Genomic DNA, 22,714 nt, shown 5'->3' with positions numbered 1-22,714 from the left:
TCACAGAAATCAGAATGCTGTCCCTTTGGGTGCTAAACACTAATTCCCATGTCGGAGATATCTCCCCTTCCTTTGTCTGGCTGATCTCAGCCTTGTTGTGATGGAGGCAACGCTTGACAAAGTGAGAAGAGTGTTAAGGCTGGTGTCTAATGCTTTCCTTCTGAAGGTTTTGGGGTCTTCTTCCACCCTCTCCTGCCCACTCAGTGGTACTCTGTGCTATCTAAAAATATACCCCTGAACATTTTTGGTCCTTAGTCTCCTTTGTCTCTGTATCTGTATCTCACCTAGCTGGAGGGCTGAAAATTTGGGGATATACCAACAAACAGTGGAGTGTGAATCATAGAGCAATTAAAGATTATTATCCCTTGTCAAAGAGACTTATATTATAAATAAAGGCCTAACAATAAGGCGAGGATTAATAGAAAAGGGGAGTCGCTAATAAAGGAATCTAAAGCAACTCTGTCACAAGAGGGGGCTGGAGCTGTGGGCAGCACGCTCCAGCTCACCTTTCAGGACCCCAAGATCAAGGCAAGTCTTCACTCTGAAACAGAAGTACTGGGATAATGGGCTTGTCTTAAGTGGTGGGCCATTCCATTTGCCTGAGGTTTGCATTTTTGTAGGTTGAGTTATGGCTTCTGCTGTGTATCGAAGTGCTAAGCTTTATAAAATTAAACTTTACGAAGTTCAGAAACCAAAAACCTTACCCAGCCACCTCCTGTTCTTGTTCACCAGGAAGGGACCTGCGTGTTATCCTCTGCCTCTTCATGGCAGCTGACTTCTCACCATAATAGGGATACACCATGAGTTCTCCCTGGGAGTCCCGTTTGATGCGCAGGTTGGTGTGGAGCAGGGTGCCCAGTGCCCGCAAGAAGCTGCGAGCATCCTGGAGCAGTTGTTCAGGTGGCATCAGCACCACAATAACCAGGGTACCTTCCGCCAGGTTCTCAGGCCGGTCAGCAGCACAGTCCAGTCCATCCCAGCCACACTCCTCGCTGTTGCATCCCTGGTCACAGTGGTTGTCTTTGAAGTGGTCTGCACAGTATTTGTCATACCTAGGTAGGGAAAGGCCAAGGAGGGAGAGAACAGGGAAAGGGGTTCAGACTAGACTGGAGCTCTGTTTAGTTTTTCACTTGGAACTACCGTGGATTGTCCTACCCAGCCTCTGCAGCCCATAGCAGGACCCAAATGCCCTGTGAAGCCTTTGAATTTCCTATCCCTGATGTCATAGAGTCTACATAGTCTATGCCTCTCAGCACTGTTGAGTGCTTCCTGAATGAGGAACAACATTGTGCCCACTGTGCTGGGGCTTAGGGACTCCAAGGCCGCTCACAATCTTAAGTCAGTTTTTTAAACAAAGCCGCATATCAGAAACAAAAGTCAACCTGGTTCATGCTTCCTCTACTTTGTACCCACTGCCCCTGATAAGGTAACAATGGGCTGTAAGAAGTAAAAGGCTCCTCCAGAAACTGGATAAATCGCCCTGAACCAACAAAAGTTGCTATACCAGAAAACCATATCAATTTGGCCTATCTCTTTCCCTTTCAGGACTGAATCCCAACTACAGAAGGTAATGGGGAGAGGTATGTCCGTATAGGATACCAGGTGTAACTTGCTCAGCCTCTTTCAAATATTGGAAAAAAGAGTTAGAACCCCCAAACTAGATAATGCACAAACCATTTCATCTACACCCTCCTCTCCTCCTCCCTCCACCTCCCATCCCTTGATATATTTACGCCATTTGGTACAACTTGCCATGACAGCTCAGAAAAAAGATTAGAAGTCAGGAATAGCTATACGTGCTTTGGCAAGTTCTTTAACCTCCTGGGCCTTAGTTCCCTCACCTATGAAAGGTCACTAACAATACCTATGTCTCATAAGGTTGTTAAGAAGTAAGTGGGTTAAATCAGATGGAATGATTAACAGGAAAGTTACCATGTAAACCATAAAGCATCCTATAATTGCAATAATAAAGACCAGAATGGTTGAGAGGCCTAATCTAGCTCACGCTTCCTGATAAATCTAGCTAGGGAAAACCAGTCTTAGGGAACGTAATGGGGTAACGAGAGAGAGATACAGACCTTTCCATCCATCCTGCAGGCAGGTTATGTGAGAGGCTGCCTGAGAGTGGGTAACACCACTTCCAAAAGTTATTTTCCCTGGGTCACGAGAGCAGCAGGTGAGAAGGCAGAGATAGGCAGAGAGAGGGGGTGATTATGCAATGAGCGTTTCCAGCCCTCTGTCAGCAAGGGAGAGCACATGGTAGCGTGCGATGGGACAAGGCTGGCACCATCTGAAAAGCAGAGGCAGCTTGGGCTGAAGCACTGGAGTGGTTAGAAGCAAGAACCAGAAACCAAGGTGTGTTAGTGACAGTTCCCCTCAGCTCCTGGAGAACTTGGATCCCTTACTTGCACGTCTTGCTGTTCCCCTGGCATTCAAAGTTGTCAAACAGGCACTCGGCTGTGTTACACAGCTCATCACACTGGTTGTTGATGTAATCCCAGCAGGGAAGCGGGGAGGAGCAGTTGGCCCAGGGGTCCTCCATAGTGAGGGAACAGTCACCCCCATCCCACTGGCAGGCGTGGCTGTTGCAGGCCTCATCACAGACGCCATCCCGGGCTTTGTCGGCACAATACTGACTCAGACAGGTGGCCGGAGGGGTGCTGGTGGGGGCCGTGTAGAGTTCACAGCGGCTGCCCCAGAACGGTGGCGGGCACTGGCAAGAGTAATAAGGAGGCTGGCGCTGAGGGTAGCAGCTGCCCCCGTGCTGGCAGGGGCCACTCGCACAGCCTGATTCACAGTCCCGGGGGTCGGGGCAGAAGCAGCGGGGTCCTGAGGCAGTGTGCACACACTGCTCCCCTCGCCTGCACTTCACGTGTCCACAGCTGCTCTGGCACCTTGCTCCAGAGAAACCCTGAGGGAATCAGAGAAGAAATGAGGATGGCAAGCAGACTCTTGAGGGTATGTCCCATGTTCCCTCCCAATCCCCTCTCTTCCAGCCACTAGCGAGATAAAGACTAGGGGCACTTGGCTAAGATCCCTCCATGGAGCCTCCTGGACCAAGTTCAAGGAAAGAACTCTTCAAGTCAACCTACAGGTCAGAGCTGAAGGTTCCAAGGGATGAATGTAGAGTTCTCTCACTTGAAGAGATCACTTCCAGAAATTAAGTCCATAGGTCATGGTGGGATAAAAGTCAGGTCATCAGGTGACATTCTCTCCCTCTCTCTTTCTCTACGTGTGTGTGTGTGTGTGTGTATCTTCTCCAATCATTAAATCACTCATATAATGTATTTTGGGGGAAAAAGTCATATTGAGAGTTTTGGGCTTCTAGAAAATCCACATCTCACTTCATTTTTGTACTTCCTATTCAGCCCAAGCAAAGGTTACTAAATAGGTTTCCTTTTGGTATCGCCCCCACACAGGGATCTCTGTTTTAGGGAGGTTTCTGCCTCTGGCAGTTGCAAAAAAGTTTATAGCAAACAGCTAAAATTAAGCTTCTTTCAATTAAGAGGCAACTTGCTCCCAAATGGTCTTGCTAAAGAATGTAAGCAGACAGCGTTTCCACCAACTCTGGTCGAACCTGGGCAGTGAGACTGCCCTCCAGCATGGGACCAAGAAGCCAGAGATGATAGCCCTATTTTCAAGGGGACATTTCACCACTTCCTGTGGTTTTCTCTTGGTGCTTCTGAAGGTTGACAGTCACAGATTAGGAAGCTCACTGTTTCTTAAGAGTGTCTAAACAGCTTTAAATGGGAAAACTCAAGCACTTTCTTCTGAAAGAGCTTAAAAATCAAGAAACCTCCCCATCACAGAGTTTGATAAAACCAGGTTTAATTTCAGTTTTGTCACAGATTGTACGGAAGAGAGAAGGCCACTTAAAACTGCAACAGGGCACTTACTGGGGGGCAGCGACAAATGAAACCATCGGGCATGTTGCTGGCCACAGCGCAAGTTCCTCCATTCAGGCAAGGCATCTGGGGACACACATCCACGAAGGTTTCACAGTGACGGCCTCAGAAGATAAAAAGGGGCGTTAAAAGGCAGAAGTAGTAATGGCAAGCCGCTGAACAAAACCCTGTTGGGTGGGAACCAGCCACGCATGGAGCAAAGGGTGTGAAGTTCAGGTTCTAAGCCTATAGAAATCTGAGTAGACAAAGAAAACATTCACTGGATCTCAACAAAATTGTCCATTCCTGACTGAGGCCAGTCCCCTCCTCTGTTATGCCTACACAATATGCACATGTGGCAGATATCTCCAAACCGACTCACACAGCAGGATGGATGAAAAATGTGACTCAAATCCCATCACAAAAAAAAAAAAAAAATTAAATCACACCTCATCTTATTGAAGTCACTTTAGCTTTTGCAAGTTGAAGGAAATAGTTAATAAATTGCTGTAGATAGATTGTCCATGCTCTTTCTGTCCCACAGTGCCTCAATAGGTACGATGGTCATAATGGAATATTTCTCTTTTGATATTAATGCATCCAGGAAGCTTCCATATTGCATAATCCACCCCTCACCCCATTCTTTATAAAATTCCAAGATTCTCAAAGGTAGCATATCTTAAAAATTGGAAGGAAAAAGGGCTAGAGATGGGTTCAGGATATAGCAGAGTTCAGTTTGTCAAATTATTAAGAGACTACTACAGCCTATTATCTGACTCCCAAGGAGCTGGATCATACCCTCAGTATAAAAAATATAGCTATACCATCAAATTGGTATTAACTGACTTAACTGACCAACACTTAAGTACACATACATTAGTAACATTCATCGGTGTTGGGCAGGTGGGGGGGGGAGGGGTATATTCACACCTAATGGGTGCAGTGCGCACTGTCTGGGGGATGGACACGCTTGAAGTTCTGACTTGGGTGGGGCAAAGGCAATTTATGTAACCTAAACATTTGTACACCCGTAATATGCTGAAATAAAAAAAAATGCAGCTCTACACCCCAGAAAGTGTAAGACAGATTTCAAATTTGACTATCTTATGATCTTGCCACATCTAGATACAAGAAACTGTATTAGTCCCCAAAAGTCACCACATTGCTCTTCTCCAGAAGTCACTAATAAGTGCCTGTGATAAAGCCTCTATCCCAAGGCAGGGCTTGGTCATCTTTATGGCCTATGATGAAAAGAAAGAAGCTCCAGAAAGACTAGGAGCATGGGCAAGGCTTAGCTGGGTAGGGCATATTTGTGACTACTGTAGCTTTCCTATTCTATTCATATCTCATTAACTGACTTTTGGTTACACACACCTCAATTTGGACCTGTTCCCTTTGAGTGTCCTAACAGGTCCTAAGTTTCTCTAGGTTCCAGGGGTGGAAAGATCCTAGTGGCAGGAACTACCCAGTAACTCATTACATGTCAAAGGATGCAGGGTGAGGAAACCAGAGTTAGATGTATGTAAGGTTCCTGAAAACAAAATGTTATTTTGCTCAGATGAAAAGAGTTCTGTGGATGGGTGGTGGTGATGGCAGAAAAACAATGTAAATGCACTAAATGACACTTAACTGTACACTTAAAAATGGTTAAGATGGTAAATTTTAGGTTTTGTGTATTTTACCACAATAAAAAAATGTTATTTTGCTGCACTATTCCCTACAATTTTTTTATATTCCTGCTATATCGTGATTAATCAATGCATAACAAAGAGTCTCTCAGAAAAAAATAAAGGTAGAGATTGATTACAACATCCATGGAACATAGACCTAGGAAAAAAACTGGGCCCTTAATTAAGCTGGTCTTGTTTTTTGTATGTAAGAAAAGCTTCACTTGGGTCTGTGACGAGTCACAGGACCTGCACTGCTCACTAAAATGCTCCTCCAAAGCAGGGTGGCCAGGAGGCTGCAGAGGCTCTCACCGGTGAAGGTGCTGCGGCAGACACACAGGTAGTCATTGGTGAGCTGTATGCAGTCCAGGCTGCCCTCAGAGCTGCAGGGGCTAGAGAGGCACTCATTGATGTCCCCTTCACACCGCTCCCCAGCAAAGCCAGGGAGGCAGTGACAACTGTAGCCCCCAATCCTATCCACACACTGACCACCGTTAAGGCAGTGGGGACCCCCAGCACAGTCGTCAATGTTCTCTTCACAAAGTAGGCCTGGGGAAAAGAGAAGACATACAAAATTATGAAAATCCTTTGAACGCTGTTTCCCAGCAAGGGAAAACCACCCTTGCTGGCACTGTCACAATTAATCAGACTACACTCCTCAAACTGAAGTGTAACCGTTCAGGTTAGGCAGAGCAAAGCACATCCTCAATCCATGGCAGCTGCCATCCTCTGGTGAGCAGTATGAGCCAAGGAAAGACCAGGTTAAGCCTCCACATGTACTCTCCCACACAATCCACTGAAGTAGTACCCTATGGTGTAGGTATTAATACTATTATTTGTCCTATCGCAAAGACAAGGAAGCTGGAGCTCAAGAGAGACTCAGTAATTTTTGATTAATTCATTCATTTTAATTCAAAATATAAAAACAGCTCAAAAAAGAACATAACTTAGCAAATACAGTTACACAACATATAATGATGTTTCGGTCAACGACAGACCACATATCCTACAGTGGTTCTATAAGATAACAATAAAGCTAAAAAATTCCTATTGCCTAATGACATCATAGCATCGTAATATTGTAGCTCAATTACTTTATTTATAAATTTAGTGTAGTCTAAATATACGGTGTTTATAAAGTCTACAGTAGAGTACAGTAATGTCCTAGGCCTTCACATTCACTCACCACTCACTCACTGACTCACTCAGAGCAACCTCCAATCCTGAAAACTCCCTTCATGGTAAATGCCCTAAATAGGTGTACCATTTTTTATCTTTCATACTGTATTTTATTGTACCTTTTACATTTTCTAATGTACCACTTCTTAAATATATTTAGATACATAAATACCATTGTGTTGCAATTGCCTGTTGTATTCAGTACAGTAATATGCTGTACAGGTTTGTAGCCTAGGACAATAGACTATACCATATAGCCTATGTATGCAGTAAGCTATACTATCTAGGTTTGTATTAATGTACTTTATGATGCTTACATAATGACAAATTGCCTAATGACACATTTCTTAGAATGTATAACCATTGTTAAGTAACACATGACTGTATATAGATAGACTACAGCTATATATAAAAAATATTGGTAAGAAGTGGAACTGAATTTTGAATGATATATATATATTTTTAAGTTTTATAATCATTGACTTTGTTTTGTAAAATAGTATAAGAGTTCTAATGCCTTTTTTTTTTTTTGGCAACAGGGGCTTGCTCTGCTGCCCAGGCTAGAGTGCAGTGGCATCATCATAGCTTACTACAACCTCAAACTCCTAGGCTCAAGTGATCCTCCTGCCTCAGCCTCCCAAATGGCTGGGACTACAGGTACGTGCCACCACACCTGGCTAATTTTTTTTTTTAATTCTTTATTTTTTGTAGAGACGGGGGTCTTGTTATTGCCAGGCTGGTTTCGAACTCCTGGGCTAAAGTGATCCTCCTGCCTTGGCCTCCCAAAGTGCTAGGATTATAGGCATGAGCAACTGCGCCTGGCCATCTAATGTTTTTTATTAAAAAAAAAAAAGAGAGAGGCCGGGCGCGGTGGCTCACACCTGTAATCCTAGCCCTCTGGGATGCCGAGGCGGGTGGATTGCTTGAGGTCAGGAGTTCGAGACCAGCCTGAGCGAGACCCCGTCTCTACTAAAAATAGAAAGAAATTATCTGGCCAACTAAAAATATATATAGAAAAAATTAGCCGGGCATGGTGGCGCATGCCTGTAGTCCCAGCTACTCGGGAGGCTGAGGCCGAAGGATCGCTTAAGCCCAGGAGTTTGAGGTTGCTGTGAGCTAGGCCGACGCCACGGCACTCACTCTAGCCTGGGCAACAAAGTGAGACTCTGCCTCAAAAAAAAAAAAAAAAAAGGGAGAGAGAGAGAGGGAACAAATATGCTGCTAAGAGTTCAAAGGTGATTCCATTTTAAACAGAACTTATTTAATATATTATAAATGTAAATAAGCCATCTACTATGAATATCTATAAACATTTTTTAGAAAGAAACAGAAGAAATGATTATTCTAGAAATTATGTAATTAATTCAAAAAGCTACAAAAGAAAGCAGTTCTGTATTCCTGCCATTTGCATTTGTTGTATACATTAACAAAAGCAAGCAAGGCTTTAAAAGAAAGAAATGTAACTTAAAGCCCCATTTTCAATAGCAATTAAGAAAGATAAAATACCTAGGAATAATCTTAACAACAAATGTGTAACATCTATAAGAAGACAACTTTAAAATTATCCTGACACAAAAGGAGACTTGAATAAATGGAAAAATATACCAGGATTTGGTTAGGAAGACTCCTCACCATATGTCAGTTTTCTCTATACTAATTTATTAATGAGACCTCAATAAAAATTTTTTTAACAGACAAGTGAAAAAATAAATTATAATCATAACCAAGAAAACCATGAAGAAGATCCTTAATAATTAAAACAGATTGTTCTGATAAATTAATAGAATGGAACAAAAATATTTCAGAAAAACACCCCCCAAATAACATGGGAATTAGAATTTGATAAAAGTGTCATCTCAAATCATTGTATAAAAGATCAAATACTCAGTAAATTGTGTAGGGACAAATCAGTAGCTATATGGAAAAAGTGCTCCAGGATTCTAGTACTTGAAAAAAATATAGGAGAATTTCTTTATAGAGGGTGTAAGATATTGCCAACTATGACTCAAAATCCAGAGGCCATAAAAAACTGATAAATTTAACTGTATTAAAAATAAAAAGACTGCATGAAAAAATTGCCATAAAGAAAATAAAATATAAAAAATAATATATTGGGAAAATATTTGCATTTTGCATCATAGACTGTTAATTTCCATAAAATATGAAGATCAACAACAATATAATGGACAAAAAAAGACACAGAAAGGAGCAGAGAAACCCCAGGAAAAGGAAAACCAAATGATTCTTATATGATAATACATTCATCCACATTGAGAAGAAGCTAGTATGTTGACACATTACATTTTAGCAATATTGATTAAAATTACAAATGCACATATTATCCAATCCAGCAATTCCATTTCTGAAAATTTATTTTACCGATACACTTAATATGTACGCAAGACAACCCAAATGTCTACTACAAGGACCACTGGTTAAGTGAAATATAGCATGCCTGTGAAAGGGAATTGTGCAGCTATAAAAGAGATTGAGGAAGTTCTGTATCTTCATATAGAAATATCTTCAATTAAGTAAAAAAATCAAGAGAAAAAGAATGTGTCTAAAAATCTATCTTCAGAGTAAAAAGTAGAGGAAACAAAAGTATCTTTGTATTTGGCTTCTACATACATGAAGGATATATTTTTTAAAAACTCTACAAAGTTACGTAAGAAACTAAAAGTGGTGGTTACCTGTTTGTGGGAGAGGGAGAATCTGTTGTTGAGAGAGGAATGGGAATGAGAAGGAGTCTTTTTACTGTATGCTTTTTCTATGTGTGTGTATACATGTTTTTGGTCCATGTGTATATATGCATATATTACTTTATTACCTATGCACAAACTAAATCAAAAACAGGAAAGTAAAAACAAAAAAATAAAAACAAATAAAACCAGTGTACTCCACGTCTCACAGAATATTTGATACTTAGGAACTGCTTGTAAAATGAGCATAAATGCCTATCTTCCCAACAGAATGGAATCACCAGTAATAAACAGACCTGCCAAGTGAGAATGAATTCCAACCTCAGCCTAAACCAAAGTAGGAGGGATGGCAGAACTGTTATAGTTTAGCCCTTGACCTGTGCAATTGGAGGGGTAAGCAGGCCAAGACCCAAAGCTCAGGAGCATAAAGACAAAAACACGTACTGTGGTTAACTCTCACAATGAGGTTATGGGACTTCAGAGTTTCCTGTAATGTTCACTAAAGGTCAGAGAGGTTAAGCCAGGATAAAAAAAAAATATTGTTCCACATATCTAAACAAGCATACATGGTATAATAATCCAAGGAATTCTAAGAAAGATGAACTCAAAAGAGATCTACACTTACGTACATCATAAACTTTCAAAAGATAAAGAAAGAATCCTGAAAGCATCGAGAGAGGCAACTTATCACATACGAGAAGGAAGCCTCAATGAGATTAGCAGCTGATTTCTCATTAAAAACCATGGACAACAAAAAGCAGAGGGGTAGCATATTCAAAGTGATGAAAGAAAAAAGACTGTCAATAATAGCAAAACTATTATTCTAAGCCATCCTTGACAAATGGTTAGAGGAGATAGAAATTTTGTTGTCTTCTGAAATGATCCATTCTATGACTGGGCATACATAATTAATAGAAAGTTCGTGGCACAGCAGAGATTTTAGAGTTCCATGAACATCCATGTACTCTGCCACATTTCCCAGCCTCCCTTGAGAGTCAGGTGGAGACCACTTAATAATTCTGGCCAATACACTGTGAGCAATCACCATGTGTGTTGCTTCCAGATTGAGCTAGTAAAAATCCGCTGCACAACCCTTCAAGTGTCTCTTTTCCCCTGCTGTGGAGGCCTTGGAGGCCAAGTGTTTCAAATCCCATATCCAGAACACAGAGAAAGGTTAGCCCAGCACATACCTGACTTTATTTGCGTGACAAAATCACTGTTGTGTTAAGCCTTGAGGTTTGAGGTTGAATTAGCTACCACCAGAATTGTTGCTTGTCCTAACCAGTGTAATTACTGAAAGGTGCAAACTAATAATGAATTGGAATTGACTTCTCCTCTTTCAACCATTGATTCTTCAAATACAGAACAACTCTCTTCTCACATTACAAACTTTCCAATATTTAAAGGCTGTTTCTCCTTAGTTTTCTCTTCCTCTTTAACCTCGTTCCTCAATATCTAGCCTACCAGTGGGATACTTTTCTATTTTAATTTAGCCAAACTGATCTCAAGGAAGGTAAATTATCAAAATTCACTGATTCAAAGTTCTAACTAAGACCATATAAATACTTCTCTGACACTCTATTGTCTTTGACACCGAGAAGAACAAATTTCCCACCATTGTGGATGTCCTTTTCCACTTTTTCCACAGCCTGCTCAGAACAGGCACCAGCATAGTCAGATTTCTTCCAGCGAACACTACTCAAAGCTCCTTCAAATAGATGGCAGGTGGAAGGGAGGCAGAGGCAATGCCCTACCATTCACAGTCTTGGGTTGCATCTCATTAGGCCTTTCTGCAATTACTAAGGTACAGCCTTAGGCCATCAGCCTCCCCGCCTGGGCTTATAAAAGTAGGCAAATATTTTCATTTCATTCATCATTCTCCCACCTTATAGAGGCAAGACCCGGCTAGTTTAGAAAAATACAAAAGCAGGTAAATGTGAATTATTTAAGAGACCCTTAGTTGCTTTCCCTTATCTTGATGATCAGCCTGATTTTGTTATAACATTATGTTAGTTCCACATTGTGTTTCATGGGACATAAGATGTCCAACAACTGGACAAAACTGAGAACATAAACCAGAGCATCAGAGCTACCAAGAGATGAGAGAACAAAATGGCCTGAATTACCAGGATGCAGACTACATGCTTGGAATGAAGTTAGTCTTACTGTCTTTAATTTTTTTAAATCCCTTCAATACTAAGAATGGATTTATAACTTAGAAAATGCTCTGGGTGGAGGATGATGAGGCTGATTTCATACCCCGAGTGCCTGGTGGGCAGGAGCACTTGAAATGGTTCACAAGGTCGATACAGGTGCCTCCATTCTGGCAAGGCTGATTCTGGCACTCATCCACTTCATACTCACAGTTGACACCCTGATATCCTGGGACACACTGCCAGGAGGAAGCAAAAAGGACAAGAAATATTGCACCATTATTGGAAACAGACCATGAGAGCAAGTGAGATCTGGAACGTTACCGTGACCCTCTCCCTCCTCCCCATTTAGCTGTTATGTTTCTCTGCTAATCCTGTGCGAGACAACCTGCAGCTTGCTGGCATTTGCTCAGTCCTCTTCAAGCTGAAAAGGCCACTTGAAAGGGAAGGCAAGGACTGAATATTCTCAGGGATATTTCAGATATGATCTCTGTGCAAAACTTTCATTCCTCCTGTGTACAGGTTTCCCCATCTTTAAAATATACATTCCTTTGTATGTGATGAGAACCCCATGACTCGGCCAGCCCATGTATGTGGATGGTAGTAAAGACATAGTACTTACTGATCTCCAGGTTTGGGAAATTGCGTGTATGTGTGAGAAACTGGCTGAGACGGGGGAGAGGGGCAGACAGAGAGGGGGTGCTGGATGGCTGTGGTAGGTATGGTGGTTGGAAGGATCTCAGGGCTAATCAAGAAAAAATATATGACTACGAGGTAGCTTTTTTAGGCACACTTTGACAGATTTGCACATGGGGGATAGCCCTCACAACATGGGGCCTTCCAGAAGGGGCAGGGTTGAGGGGAGGAGAGCGAGCAAACTCTAAGAGAGGAGGGTGGTCAGAGGGTGCTTATGAGTCTCGAGTCTAGTGATGTCCGAGTCTTGAGTCTAGTGATGTCCCTCAGCAGCCCCAAGGCAGGGTGCAGGGTCAGAGAGCTCTGATGGGCAGCATCAGCCTGGAGTCTTTATAGCCCCAAAGGGTTTATCTTAGCCTAACTTATCCTACGGTTAGCAGGTGTTGGCTGTAGTTTTGCAGGATATGCAAACCAGGCAGGCTCTAAGTGGCTAAAAATCTGCTTATTTGGGCTACTTTTTAAAACAATCATATGTATAAAAATTTGGATTTGGTGCTGGTAGGCTTCTGATTGTTGGGCCCCAGTATGCTGTGAAGAAATAAACAACCTAGGGGTCAAAACACAGAGGCTATCTTTGGCTCATTTCTATAACCGCAGAGAAGGCAAAGCTTTTCTCAGTGCTGCTTGATGGTCTGACGTGGTATCAAATTAAGTCTCTGGTGTTTTGTTAATATCTCACTCTAACAATTATCAGCCCAGACATTAAGAAGACAATGACATGTCCTTTAAAGACGCCTAATTCCTCAAATATACACATGTAACACTTAGCATGGTGCTATGGGGAACAGGCTGAGCAACATTTTTTGTTTCGAGAGAATTATTAGTTGACTGATCGATGACTATACACAAAGGTGACATGGGCCAAAGGGACACTCCTCAAAGCGGCTTCTCCTCTATCAGCTGCTATTCAGGGAAGTGCCAGTGACTGCTGTGCTGTGTAGGCCTGTAAAATGTACTCTGGTGGTGACTTTTGGCTCTGAATCCTGGAAGCAAGCCTGAGGAGGTGGGCTGGTTCTAGACCTATATAAAAAATCTTACCAGGGCCGTGCTAACTTACTGCATAGGGAGGCTGAATGAAACAGTGATTGCTAAACACCATGATGGTGACTGGTAAAAATCTATAAATTGCAAACGTAAGACACAAGCTGTTAAATTTAATATCCTAGTGCTTATTAACAGTTGCACAATCTCCTGGGAGGTCTCTGACCTCTGCCCACTCTGTGTCCTCACCTCACATCTGTATCCACCAATGAAGTCACTGCAGGTGGCGCCGTGCTGACAGGGGTTGGACGTGCACTCATTGAGCTGCTCCTCGCAGTAGCTCCCGGTGTAGCCCAGGGGGCACTGGCAGTGGTGCGTGTTGCCAGCACTGATACAGACACCTGAGTGCTGGCACAAGCGGTCAACAGGCACACCTGGGAAACCCAGTGAGGAAGAACGATCACAGAAGAGCACACAATGCCCTCCAAGTTCAGACCAACCAATGAGCAAGCAAATCTTAAGCCAGCTGACACACATCAAACTATTCTTGTCTGGTTCTTCACAATCCTCAGCAGCACATTGTATTAAAAATAAACAAGCCCTGAAAGTGGAATATGTCACAGTTTCATTTCAAATACATCTTTTTTTGGAATCTTTAAGCACGTTCCTCTATTCTTCCTTCTGTCTGGGGCCCTTTCTCCAGAGCCTTGCCTGTCCACTCTAATCCTACAATAACAACACCTGCCCTACATGAAGAGGGCAGGGCTTACCTCTGCGGGAGGCTGCCACCTCACAGGAGACACTGGGCACGTCACAGTAAGCACCAGCCCATCCAGATGGACACAGGCACCGAGACTCTGCTTTTTCCTGAACACAAGTCCCTTTGTTTTTACACGGAGACCTGCTGCAGAGGTTTACCAGGGTCTGAAACAGAGGTAGAGGTGCACATACGTCAAAATCCAAATACTAGAAATGAAGAAAATAGGTTCCATTGTGTTACAAGAAATCAAAGGAAAGAACACTAATTAATTACCAAAAAAAAAAGAGCCCTTACCCAAGCCTTAAACTAGATCAAGTGTTCCGAGGTACATCTAATCATTTTTATATACAGTAAGTTCACACTTGCCATCATTAATAGATTCTTGGAAACTACAACTGTAAGCAAAGTCACAGTTTCCAAAATGCACAACAAAATCGATTTCACCATAGGCTAACTGATATAAATGAGAGTTAAGTTCCTACAGCATATTTCTGGTCACAAAAACATCACCAAACTTCAAAATAAAGACCCAAACTCTTCTAATATCAAATATTGAACTAAATGTGAGCTATACATACATTTATGAAAGATTAATAAAAACAAATCGGAGAATTATTTATCCGATTTTTGGTGAATCAGTGAGTGATGGCAGTCATAGTGGTGGTAGGTTAATTTAAGAAAGAAACATTTGCAAAGTGAAAATTCTAAGGAGCACCTCCTACCACCATGCAGTTCAAAACCAACAACAAATATGGTAGGCTCACTGAGCACTTTTGTACCACATTATTTATTGGTGTGCATTTGTATGATTATCGTAAACTTTACGAATTTTTATTTTATAATAATTTGTACATTCATTCATTCATTCATTCATTTTCCAACTTGCTTATTCCAGTTCAGGGTTGAGAGTGCTCGAAGCCTCTCTGGCAGCTCCAGCAGCTGAGGCTAAGGTGGAAACCCCTCTCATCACAGGATATATTCACACCTACACTCACTCAAACCAGGACCATTTAGACACACAAGTTCACCTAACTCGCACATCTCTGGGATGTGGGAGGAAACTGTACCTGGGGAAAACCCACACAAACATGGGGAGAACATGCAAATTCCACACAGATAGTAGCCCCAGTCAAGAATCAATTTTTTTTCTCATCATCATAACAAAATGATGTCGAACAAAAGGACGTTATTTAAGTCTAATTTCCCTTAGCTCTGCTATTTAAAAAGTTCTTATCACAAAAGTTTAAGAATTCAAGGAAACCCAATACACTAAGTTCTTCCTAATGCTCTAGACATAATTGCATCTATATATATGGGCACCCTGTAGGCCTAGAAAGAGAGTTAAAGCTGTCACATAGGTTCATACTTCCTGTGCTAATTCCGTGTGAAAAATCCACATGGGTCTTGACCAAATCTGTCTGTGGTGAATATGGGCTAAAGGACCTAAAGCCTGTTAATAAACCCAAAACTGTCAAAGAGCTTATTTCAAAGGGGAGACATCAGGCTTATGAAAAATGTGAGGCAAAGAGTGCAAGAGGACTAGCACCTTTCATCTTCTTTATTCACATGGAGTGGCTTGGCTCCCTGCGGAGAGCAAGGCCACACTCACTGGAGAGACTACTGGAGGAAGGGAAGAGTGCTTCACCAGCACTTCCAATCTACACTGTGAAAATGAGAAGAAACCCAATGAAGACGGCCCTCCTGATCCACAGAATAACCAACAAGCCGCTTCACACGAGGAGGTGTGGGTTTGCACGTCCAACACAGCCAAAGCCTTATTGAAGTGCACCCTGTAAGTCAAGTTAAACTTTGCCATTTATTCCTACGTTCTTTGGAGTTCTATTATTCTATCATTCTTAAAGAGATGAAATAGCATAAAATTAAACACAATGCTGTATGGCATACAACCTTGGAAAAGTTACTTTGAAGCTTAGTTACTTCCTCATGAAATGGAAAGGTTAGACTTAGTTGCCTAGGAGGGCTCCTTCCATCCTAAGAGTCTATGAAAATGTATATTTACATATTTGAATTTAAAAGATATGTAAATAGTTTGCTTTTGAGAATGTTACAACATTATAGGACATGATAATTATTATTATTATCCCCTCAGATATTGCATCTGGCCTTTAAAATTTTTTATTGTTTTCTCTCTTTCAGTGTTTTCTATGTAAAAGATACCTATAACTATGTGCTTACTTCCCACATGTATTTTTCTGCAGTTCTTGGTTAGCCTCTAATAACAATCTTACATGTGTTAATCCATATCATATTGCTGGTGCCACCATTTTAGAATCTACCAACTATTAAGAAGTTACCTAGATTTATCTCGGGGATACTCCTGAGATCCATAATTTTCTCTTTTAGAAGGGGCTTATTCTGCCTAGAAAGTGAATAGGTGTAATACTCAGCTGCTCTTGGGGAGCTGAATGAATGAGAAGGAAGTTAATTACCTGACAGTTTTTCCCGGTGTAGCCCAAGGGGCAGGTGCAGTGGTAAGTACCCAGGCCATCAACACACGTTCCCTCATTCAGGCATGGATGAGAGTTACATTCATTGATCTCATGGAGGCAGAAGGGACCCGTGAAACCCACAGGGCACAAGCAAGAGAAGGAGTTAATCCCATCTACACACGTGCCACCATTGAAACAGGAGCTGAGGAACAAACAGGGAGAACCACATCAGCTACCCATCTGGTTCCTCGGACCTGCTATTTGAAAAGCAAGATTTCTGGAATATAAGATGTTACACAGGCAAATACGCTTGAGTATCCCAAATTCCTATATCCAGTAAATTTTACTTTTTTCCAAGCTAGACGGGGTGCCAGAAGCCCTGAGTGCCAACCTTTCTATAACCAAAAGGCTTGGGAGTATTTAAAAGGCTGAATTTACCATAAATTCCTAGGGAAAACAAAGTTTTCCAGGTTTTACCCACTCCTTCTATGTTTTTCCATGTATCATCTTTCATTTTATCCCTAAGTCAATTTAATTTATATGAAAAGTGCTAAATAGTTTTTGACTCTAGATTTCCTTATGGAAGAGAAATAGAACAAACTATTAATATAATGAAATGAAACATATCTCCCCAAAATTACTTAAAAAGTAGTAACAAATCTGCAGAGAAATAGGAATTTTTAGATCCACTGTCAACTGAAATAAACAAGAGACCAAGGGAAGAAGAGAATAGAATTAATTGTAGCTCTTTCTGCTCCCTAAGCAAGAAATAAATGATGATCCACTCCACCAAGCTTTTCAACCTCTGACTTTTGACCTTCTAACTATAATAACCACACCTATCAGGAATCAAGGACTGGGCAATAGGAGGCCGGGCGCAGTGGCTCACACCTGTAATCCTAGCACTCTGGGAGGCCAAAGCAGGAGGGTCTCTTGAGCCCAGGAGTTTGAGGCCAGCCTGAGCAAGAGCGAGACCCCGTCTCTACTAAAAATAGAAAGAAATGATTTGGACAGCTAAAAATATAAAGAGAAAAAAAGTAGCCAGGCATGGTGGCGCATGCCTGTAGTCCCAGCTACTCGGGAGGCTGAGACAGAAGGATTGCTTAAGCCCAGGAGTTTGAGGTCGCTGTGAGCTAGGCTGACGCCACGGCACTCTAGCCAGGGCAGCAGAACGAGACTCTGTCTCAAAAAAAGAAAAAAAAGAAAAGAAAAGAACTGGGCAATAGGAGATGATGGTGGAGTGGGGCCCAAGTGGATGCCTCATCCCTGCCCCACAATCCAAGCACTGTGCTCTGTAGTTTCCTCCCCTTTCTCCCTTTTTCTCATAAGACACTGCTGCACAGGTTGCTTACCTCTCGGTGCACTCGTCGATGTTGTTCTCACAGTGGACGCCATCAAATCCCGCCTGGCACTTACAAGTGTAACTGTTGACATAGTCAGAGCAGGTCCCTCCATTCTTACAGGGTTCACTCAGACACTCATTCATGTCTGTCTGGCACTTATCCCCAGTGAAGCCCGCAAGGCAGAGGCAGGAGAAAGTATTCACTCCATCCACACAGGAACCTCCATTCTGGCAAGGATCTAAGCCATCATGCAAGAATAACAGCAGTGTCAATTTAATCTTAGATTCATAAAGGTGAATAACCTGAATTAAGTCACACTACGGGCAGCACAAGTCTGACATTTTTATACTTGACTTCTTTATTTTGCCCTGACTAGCCCATTTATGAAAATGAATTCACTAACACTTGCTTGAGATTTTTCACTGTTTAATAAGTGGTATAAACTTCATCTTTATCACCACTTTTGTAATTTCAGTCTTGTAAAATTAATAGAGTCATAAAACCTGTCTTGGTCCCCCTCATACATTTTGTAAATCAAATGTGTGCCCAAACACACAGAATATCAGAACTATCAATCAATACTTTCAAAAGCTGTATGTGACAGTGGAGTGGGTAGAGGAAGACAAAATATATACATTCATTTTGTTCCGGGCATATAATATAAAAAAATTCTCTCTCTCACTCTCCCTTGCTCTCTCCCCCCAACCATTAACTCTCTCTTTAAATTTAGGTAGCCTCACTAATCAAAGGTTTGGGTTTTTTTCTTTATTTTAAGTATCACATAGCTTGATCTTAACATACTTCACATTCATAGCAATTAACGGACAAATTTTCAGCTACAATCATGCCCCGGCCTTCTGCAACACAGATGGCATACAAGCCAGAAAAAGAAAAACAAGATGTAGCTACTGCTCTTAAGGACCTTAAAATGTAATTGCAAAGACAGGTCATAAATGTAAAAAGAAAACTAAACACTAGAAGGTAATGTGATTCCTATTTTATTAGAGGGATATTTAATATACCTTATTCAGCTGTTGAACTATTTCCATTCTAAGGCTCATCTGCAGTCTCTGTTAGAGCAATTGTAAATATTATTCTATCCCTTCTTAACCACAGTACACAGATATTATAATGTCCATAGCATCTTTCAGAAAACTTACCATCCACAATTTACTGAATTATTTTAAACTCACTATAAATATTGCTGGTCCCACTTCATATACAAAAAATTTTAAATACTAAATATTTTGACTGACACATCAATTAATATGAGAAAGGAACCCAAAGAGTTTGATCCCACTTCCTAAAGTTCTCCATCAATTGTACCTTGGACATATATATATATTTTTTTTTACTATTTGTCACATAGTGTTAAAATTATTTAACTACATGTCTTTCTTCCCTAATAGACTATGAGCTTCATGAAGGCAGGAGTTAGGTTTTATTTATCATGTCACTGCCAGCACCTAGCATGGTAGCCTCCAAATGATGATCTGAAATTATATATCCTGTGAATTAAGCTGCCATTATTCTTAATGAATTGTGCTAACCTCATTTGAAGTTCAATGATTTAATCACCACGCAAGTAACTGAGGACTGATCAGAATGCACATGAAGGCTGGAGGAAGAACCACCAGAAATAAGCAGGCAGAATAATCTCCAGAGTTTTCACTGTGAGAATAGTGCATGTTCATTCAGTCAGAATGAAGAAACTGTAGCACTGAGTAGAGTCCTAAGAGACTACTATCTTAGTAGTGAGGCATATTAGCCCTATTCCAAAGGCTGTTCTGGACCCTAACATACTTGAAGTAAAGAATCAGGAAGATTAAACTATTTCCAAATAACTGAATTCCTGAGCAAAGATCAAAAGTATTTAAAAGATTTTCTTAAAAATTCAGCATGGAATAATATAAAATTTACAATGTCTACATCTAATCAAAAATTACCAGACAGGCAAAGAAAATACAATTTAATGAGTGGAAACACACACAGGAATTTCCCATATGGTAGAACAGTTGGTAAGGACAAGAAAACAACTATTGTTGACTATAAAACAACTATACTCCATGTGTTCAAGAGGAAATAAAAGCATGAACATGACAAAGAGAAAGTTGTAAGATAGACTCAAATCGAACTTCTAGATATAAAAATATAGTATCTGAGGGAAAAACATACTAAATGGGATTAACAGTAAATAAGACACTATAGAGAAAGCAATTATTAATAGTTAACTTGAAAATATATTTAAATGATAAAATAATCTAAAATGAAAGACTGAGGAGGAAAAAACACCAAGAAATGAACCCCAAACAGAAGAAACATGAAAACACTATACCAACAGGCATCATAATAAAGTTGCTAAAAATCAGTGGAAAGAGAATATCTTAAAAGCAGCCACAAGTGAGAAAATTACATATAAAGGAACAAATACAAGAATTACAGCAAATTTCTCCTCAGAAATAATGCAAGCTAGAAGACAATAGGATAGCTTTAAAGTGCTAAAGGGGAAAGTCAACTTAGACTTCTATTCCCTGTGAAAATATCTTTGAAAATGAAGGTAAAAATAAAAGTATTTCAGACACACAAAAGCATAAAAATTCATCACCAGGCGATAAGAACTACATGAAATATTAAAGAAATTTCTTTGGACATAAGAAAAATGATACTTGTCTTTGATCTCTGAGATTCTTTCTTCTGTTTGATCTACCCTGCTCTTGAGACTTTCCACTGTGTTTTGTAGCTCCCTGAATAAATTCTTCATTTCCAGGAGTTGGGGAAGGGATGGGTGTATACCTACTTGATGTGATGCGTACTGTCTGGGGAAGGAACACGCTTGAAGTTCTGACTGGGGGGATCGGGGGGAGGGGATGGGTGCATACCTACGTGATGAGTGCAATGAGCACTGTCTGGGGAATGGACACGCTTGAAGCTCAGACTCGGGGGGATGGGGGGGCGTGGGCAATATATATAACCTGAACTTTTGTACCCCCATAATGAGCTGAAATTAAAAAAAAAAGAAAAAAAAAGAAAAATGATACCTGATAGAAATGCAAATCTACACAAAAAAATGAAGAACAAGAATTATAAATATGTAGATAACTATATGACTTCTAAATTCTTTTTCAAATTTCCTGAAAAAATAATTGACCATTTAAAACAAAAATAATATATCTGGAGGGTTTAATAAATTGTATAACAAAAGAAAAGAGACCATGAGGAATATAAATGTAAGTATACTATTATGAGGCTCTTATACTCTATATGAAGTGGTACAACTGAAGGTAGATTATGACAAATTAAAGTTTCATACTGTAAATCTTACAACCATCACAAAAAAAGATATAACTAATATGCCAGGGAAGAAATAAAATGTAATCATAAGAATATTCAAGTATTCCAAAAGATGACAGAAAAAGAGGGAAATGGAAACAAGAAGCAGAAAGAACAAAGTTAAAGCAAATAGCTAGATGGCAAATTTTAAACCTAGTCATATAAAAAACTACATTAAATTTAAAGTCCCTAAACACCTGTATTAAAAGACAGATATTGTCATATTGGAGGAAAAAAGCAAGACCCAATATATATTCTCTACAAGAAACCAATTTTAGAGACACATACCAAAAGTGAAAAGATGAAAAGAATATGCACCCTAATGATCAACAAAACACAGCTAGAGTAGCTATATCAGTATCAGGCAAAGTAGAATTCAGAGCAAGGAATATGATAAAAGTTTAAAAAAGGCCATTTTGTAATGATAAAGGGGTCATTTCTTCAAAAGGGCTCAACAATCTTAAATGTTTATGCACTTAATATCAGAGCTTCAAAATACATTAAACAAATAATAATAGAACTGCTAGAAAAACAGACAAATATACAATGACAGTGGAAGATTTCAATATCCCTCTGTGAATAACTGACAGAATAAGTAGACAGAAAATCAGGGAAGATAAAACATTCTACCAAAACAAATTCAAAATAGACATTCCTCTCTCTCAAAGGGAGAAGAGACAAATACTAATATCAGCAACAAGAGGAGGAAAATCACCACAGATCTGATAGACATTAAAAACACAATAAGGGAATGTTATGAATTACTCTATGCCAGCCAATAGACACATATTACCAAAGCTCAATTAAAAATAGCCTGTATGGCACTACATGTATTAAATGAATTTATAGTTAAAAACTTTCCCAGAAAGAAAATTCCATGCCTAGATGTTTGGAAGAAATATATATTAATTATACATGAACTCTTCAGAACATAGAAGGGAATAGTTCTCAATTTGTTCTATGAGGCCAGCATTGCCCTCCTATCAAAACCAGACAATTATAGTACAAGACAAGTGGAGAACAATATCTCTCATGAACACAGATATAAAAATCCTTAACAAAATTTTGGCAAGTCTAATCCAGTAATATATACATAAAGGATAATATATGATGACCAAGTGGAATATATCCCAGAAATTTAAGATTAGTTTGACATTTAGAAAATTGATTAACATAATTCACTTATAATAAAAGACCAAAACCAAATTAAATTACCATCTCAACAGATGCAGAGAAATCACTTGAAAAAAGAATCAACATTCATTCATTCATTATAAAAAGAAAAAAAATCTCAGTAAACCAGAAGTACAATAGTAAATCTCTCAACTTGATAAAGGGTACCTATGAACAACCAACAGGTAATATGTTACTTAATGGTGAAAGACTACATGCTTTTTTCCCAGGATCAAGACAAGGCAAGATTGGCTTCTTTCACCTCTGCTATTCTACATTTTCTGACTGTCTTAGAGAATACAATAATGCAAAATAAAATAAAAGAAAGGCATACATTGTTGAAATAACAGGCATAAAGGTTGTCCTTATTTATAGATGACATGATTGTCTCTGTAGAAAATT

General features: G+C 40.1%; 1 protein-coding gene across 2 annotated transcripts in view; it reads right to left on the bottom strand.

Annotated features, from left to right (window-relative positions):
• Window positions 1–22,714, bottom strand: part of NOTCH2 (notch receptor 2) — a 150,299-nt gene that overhangs the window by 10,091 nt on the left and 117,494 nt on the right. The window contains exons 18-26 of one of the 2 annotated variants that reach the window (XM_045544826.1): window positions 17,819–18,047; window positions 16,467–16,668; window positions 14,027–14,180; window positions 13,506–13,690; window positions 11,689–11,821; window positions 5,864–6,100; window positions 3,897–4,009; window positions 2,406–2,911; window positions 705–1,052 (exon numbers count right to left, since the gene is read on the bottom strand). In XM_045544826.1, coding sequence (XP_045400782.1) covers window positions 705–1,052; window positions 2,406–2,911; window positions 3,897–4,009; window positions 5,864–6,100; window positions 11,689–11,821; window positions 13,506–13,690; window positions 14,027–14,180; window positions 16,467–16,668; window positions 17,819–18,047 — 2,107 coding nt within the window. Of the gene's footprint in view, window positions 1–704; window positions 2,291–2,405; window positions 2,912–3,896; window positions 4,010–5,863; window positions 6,101–11,688; window positions 11,822–13,505; window positions 13,691–14,026; window positions 14,181–16,466; window positions 16,669–17,818; window positions 18,048–22,714 lie in introns of those variants that run through there. The other variant, XM_045544827.1, reaches the window with a different exon arrangement.

Source organism: Lemur catta, chromosome 3 (assembly GCF_020740605.2).
Source record: "Lemur catta isolate mLemCat1 chromosome 3, mLemCat1.pri, whole genome shotgun sequence".
NCBI lineage: Eukaryota > Metazoa > Chordata > Mammalia > Primates > Lemuridae > Lemur > Lemur catta.
This window is presented reverse-complemented; position numbering and strand designations above follow the sequence as displayed.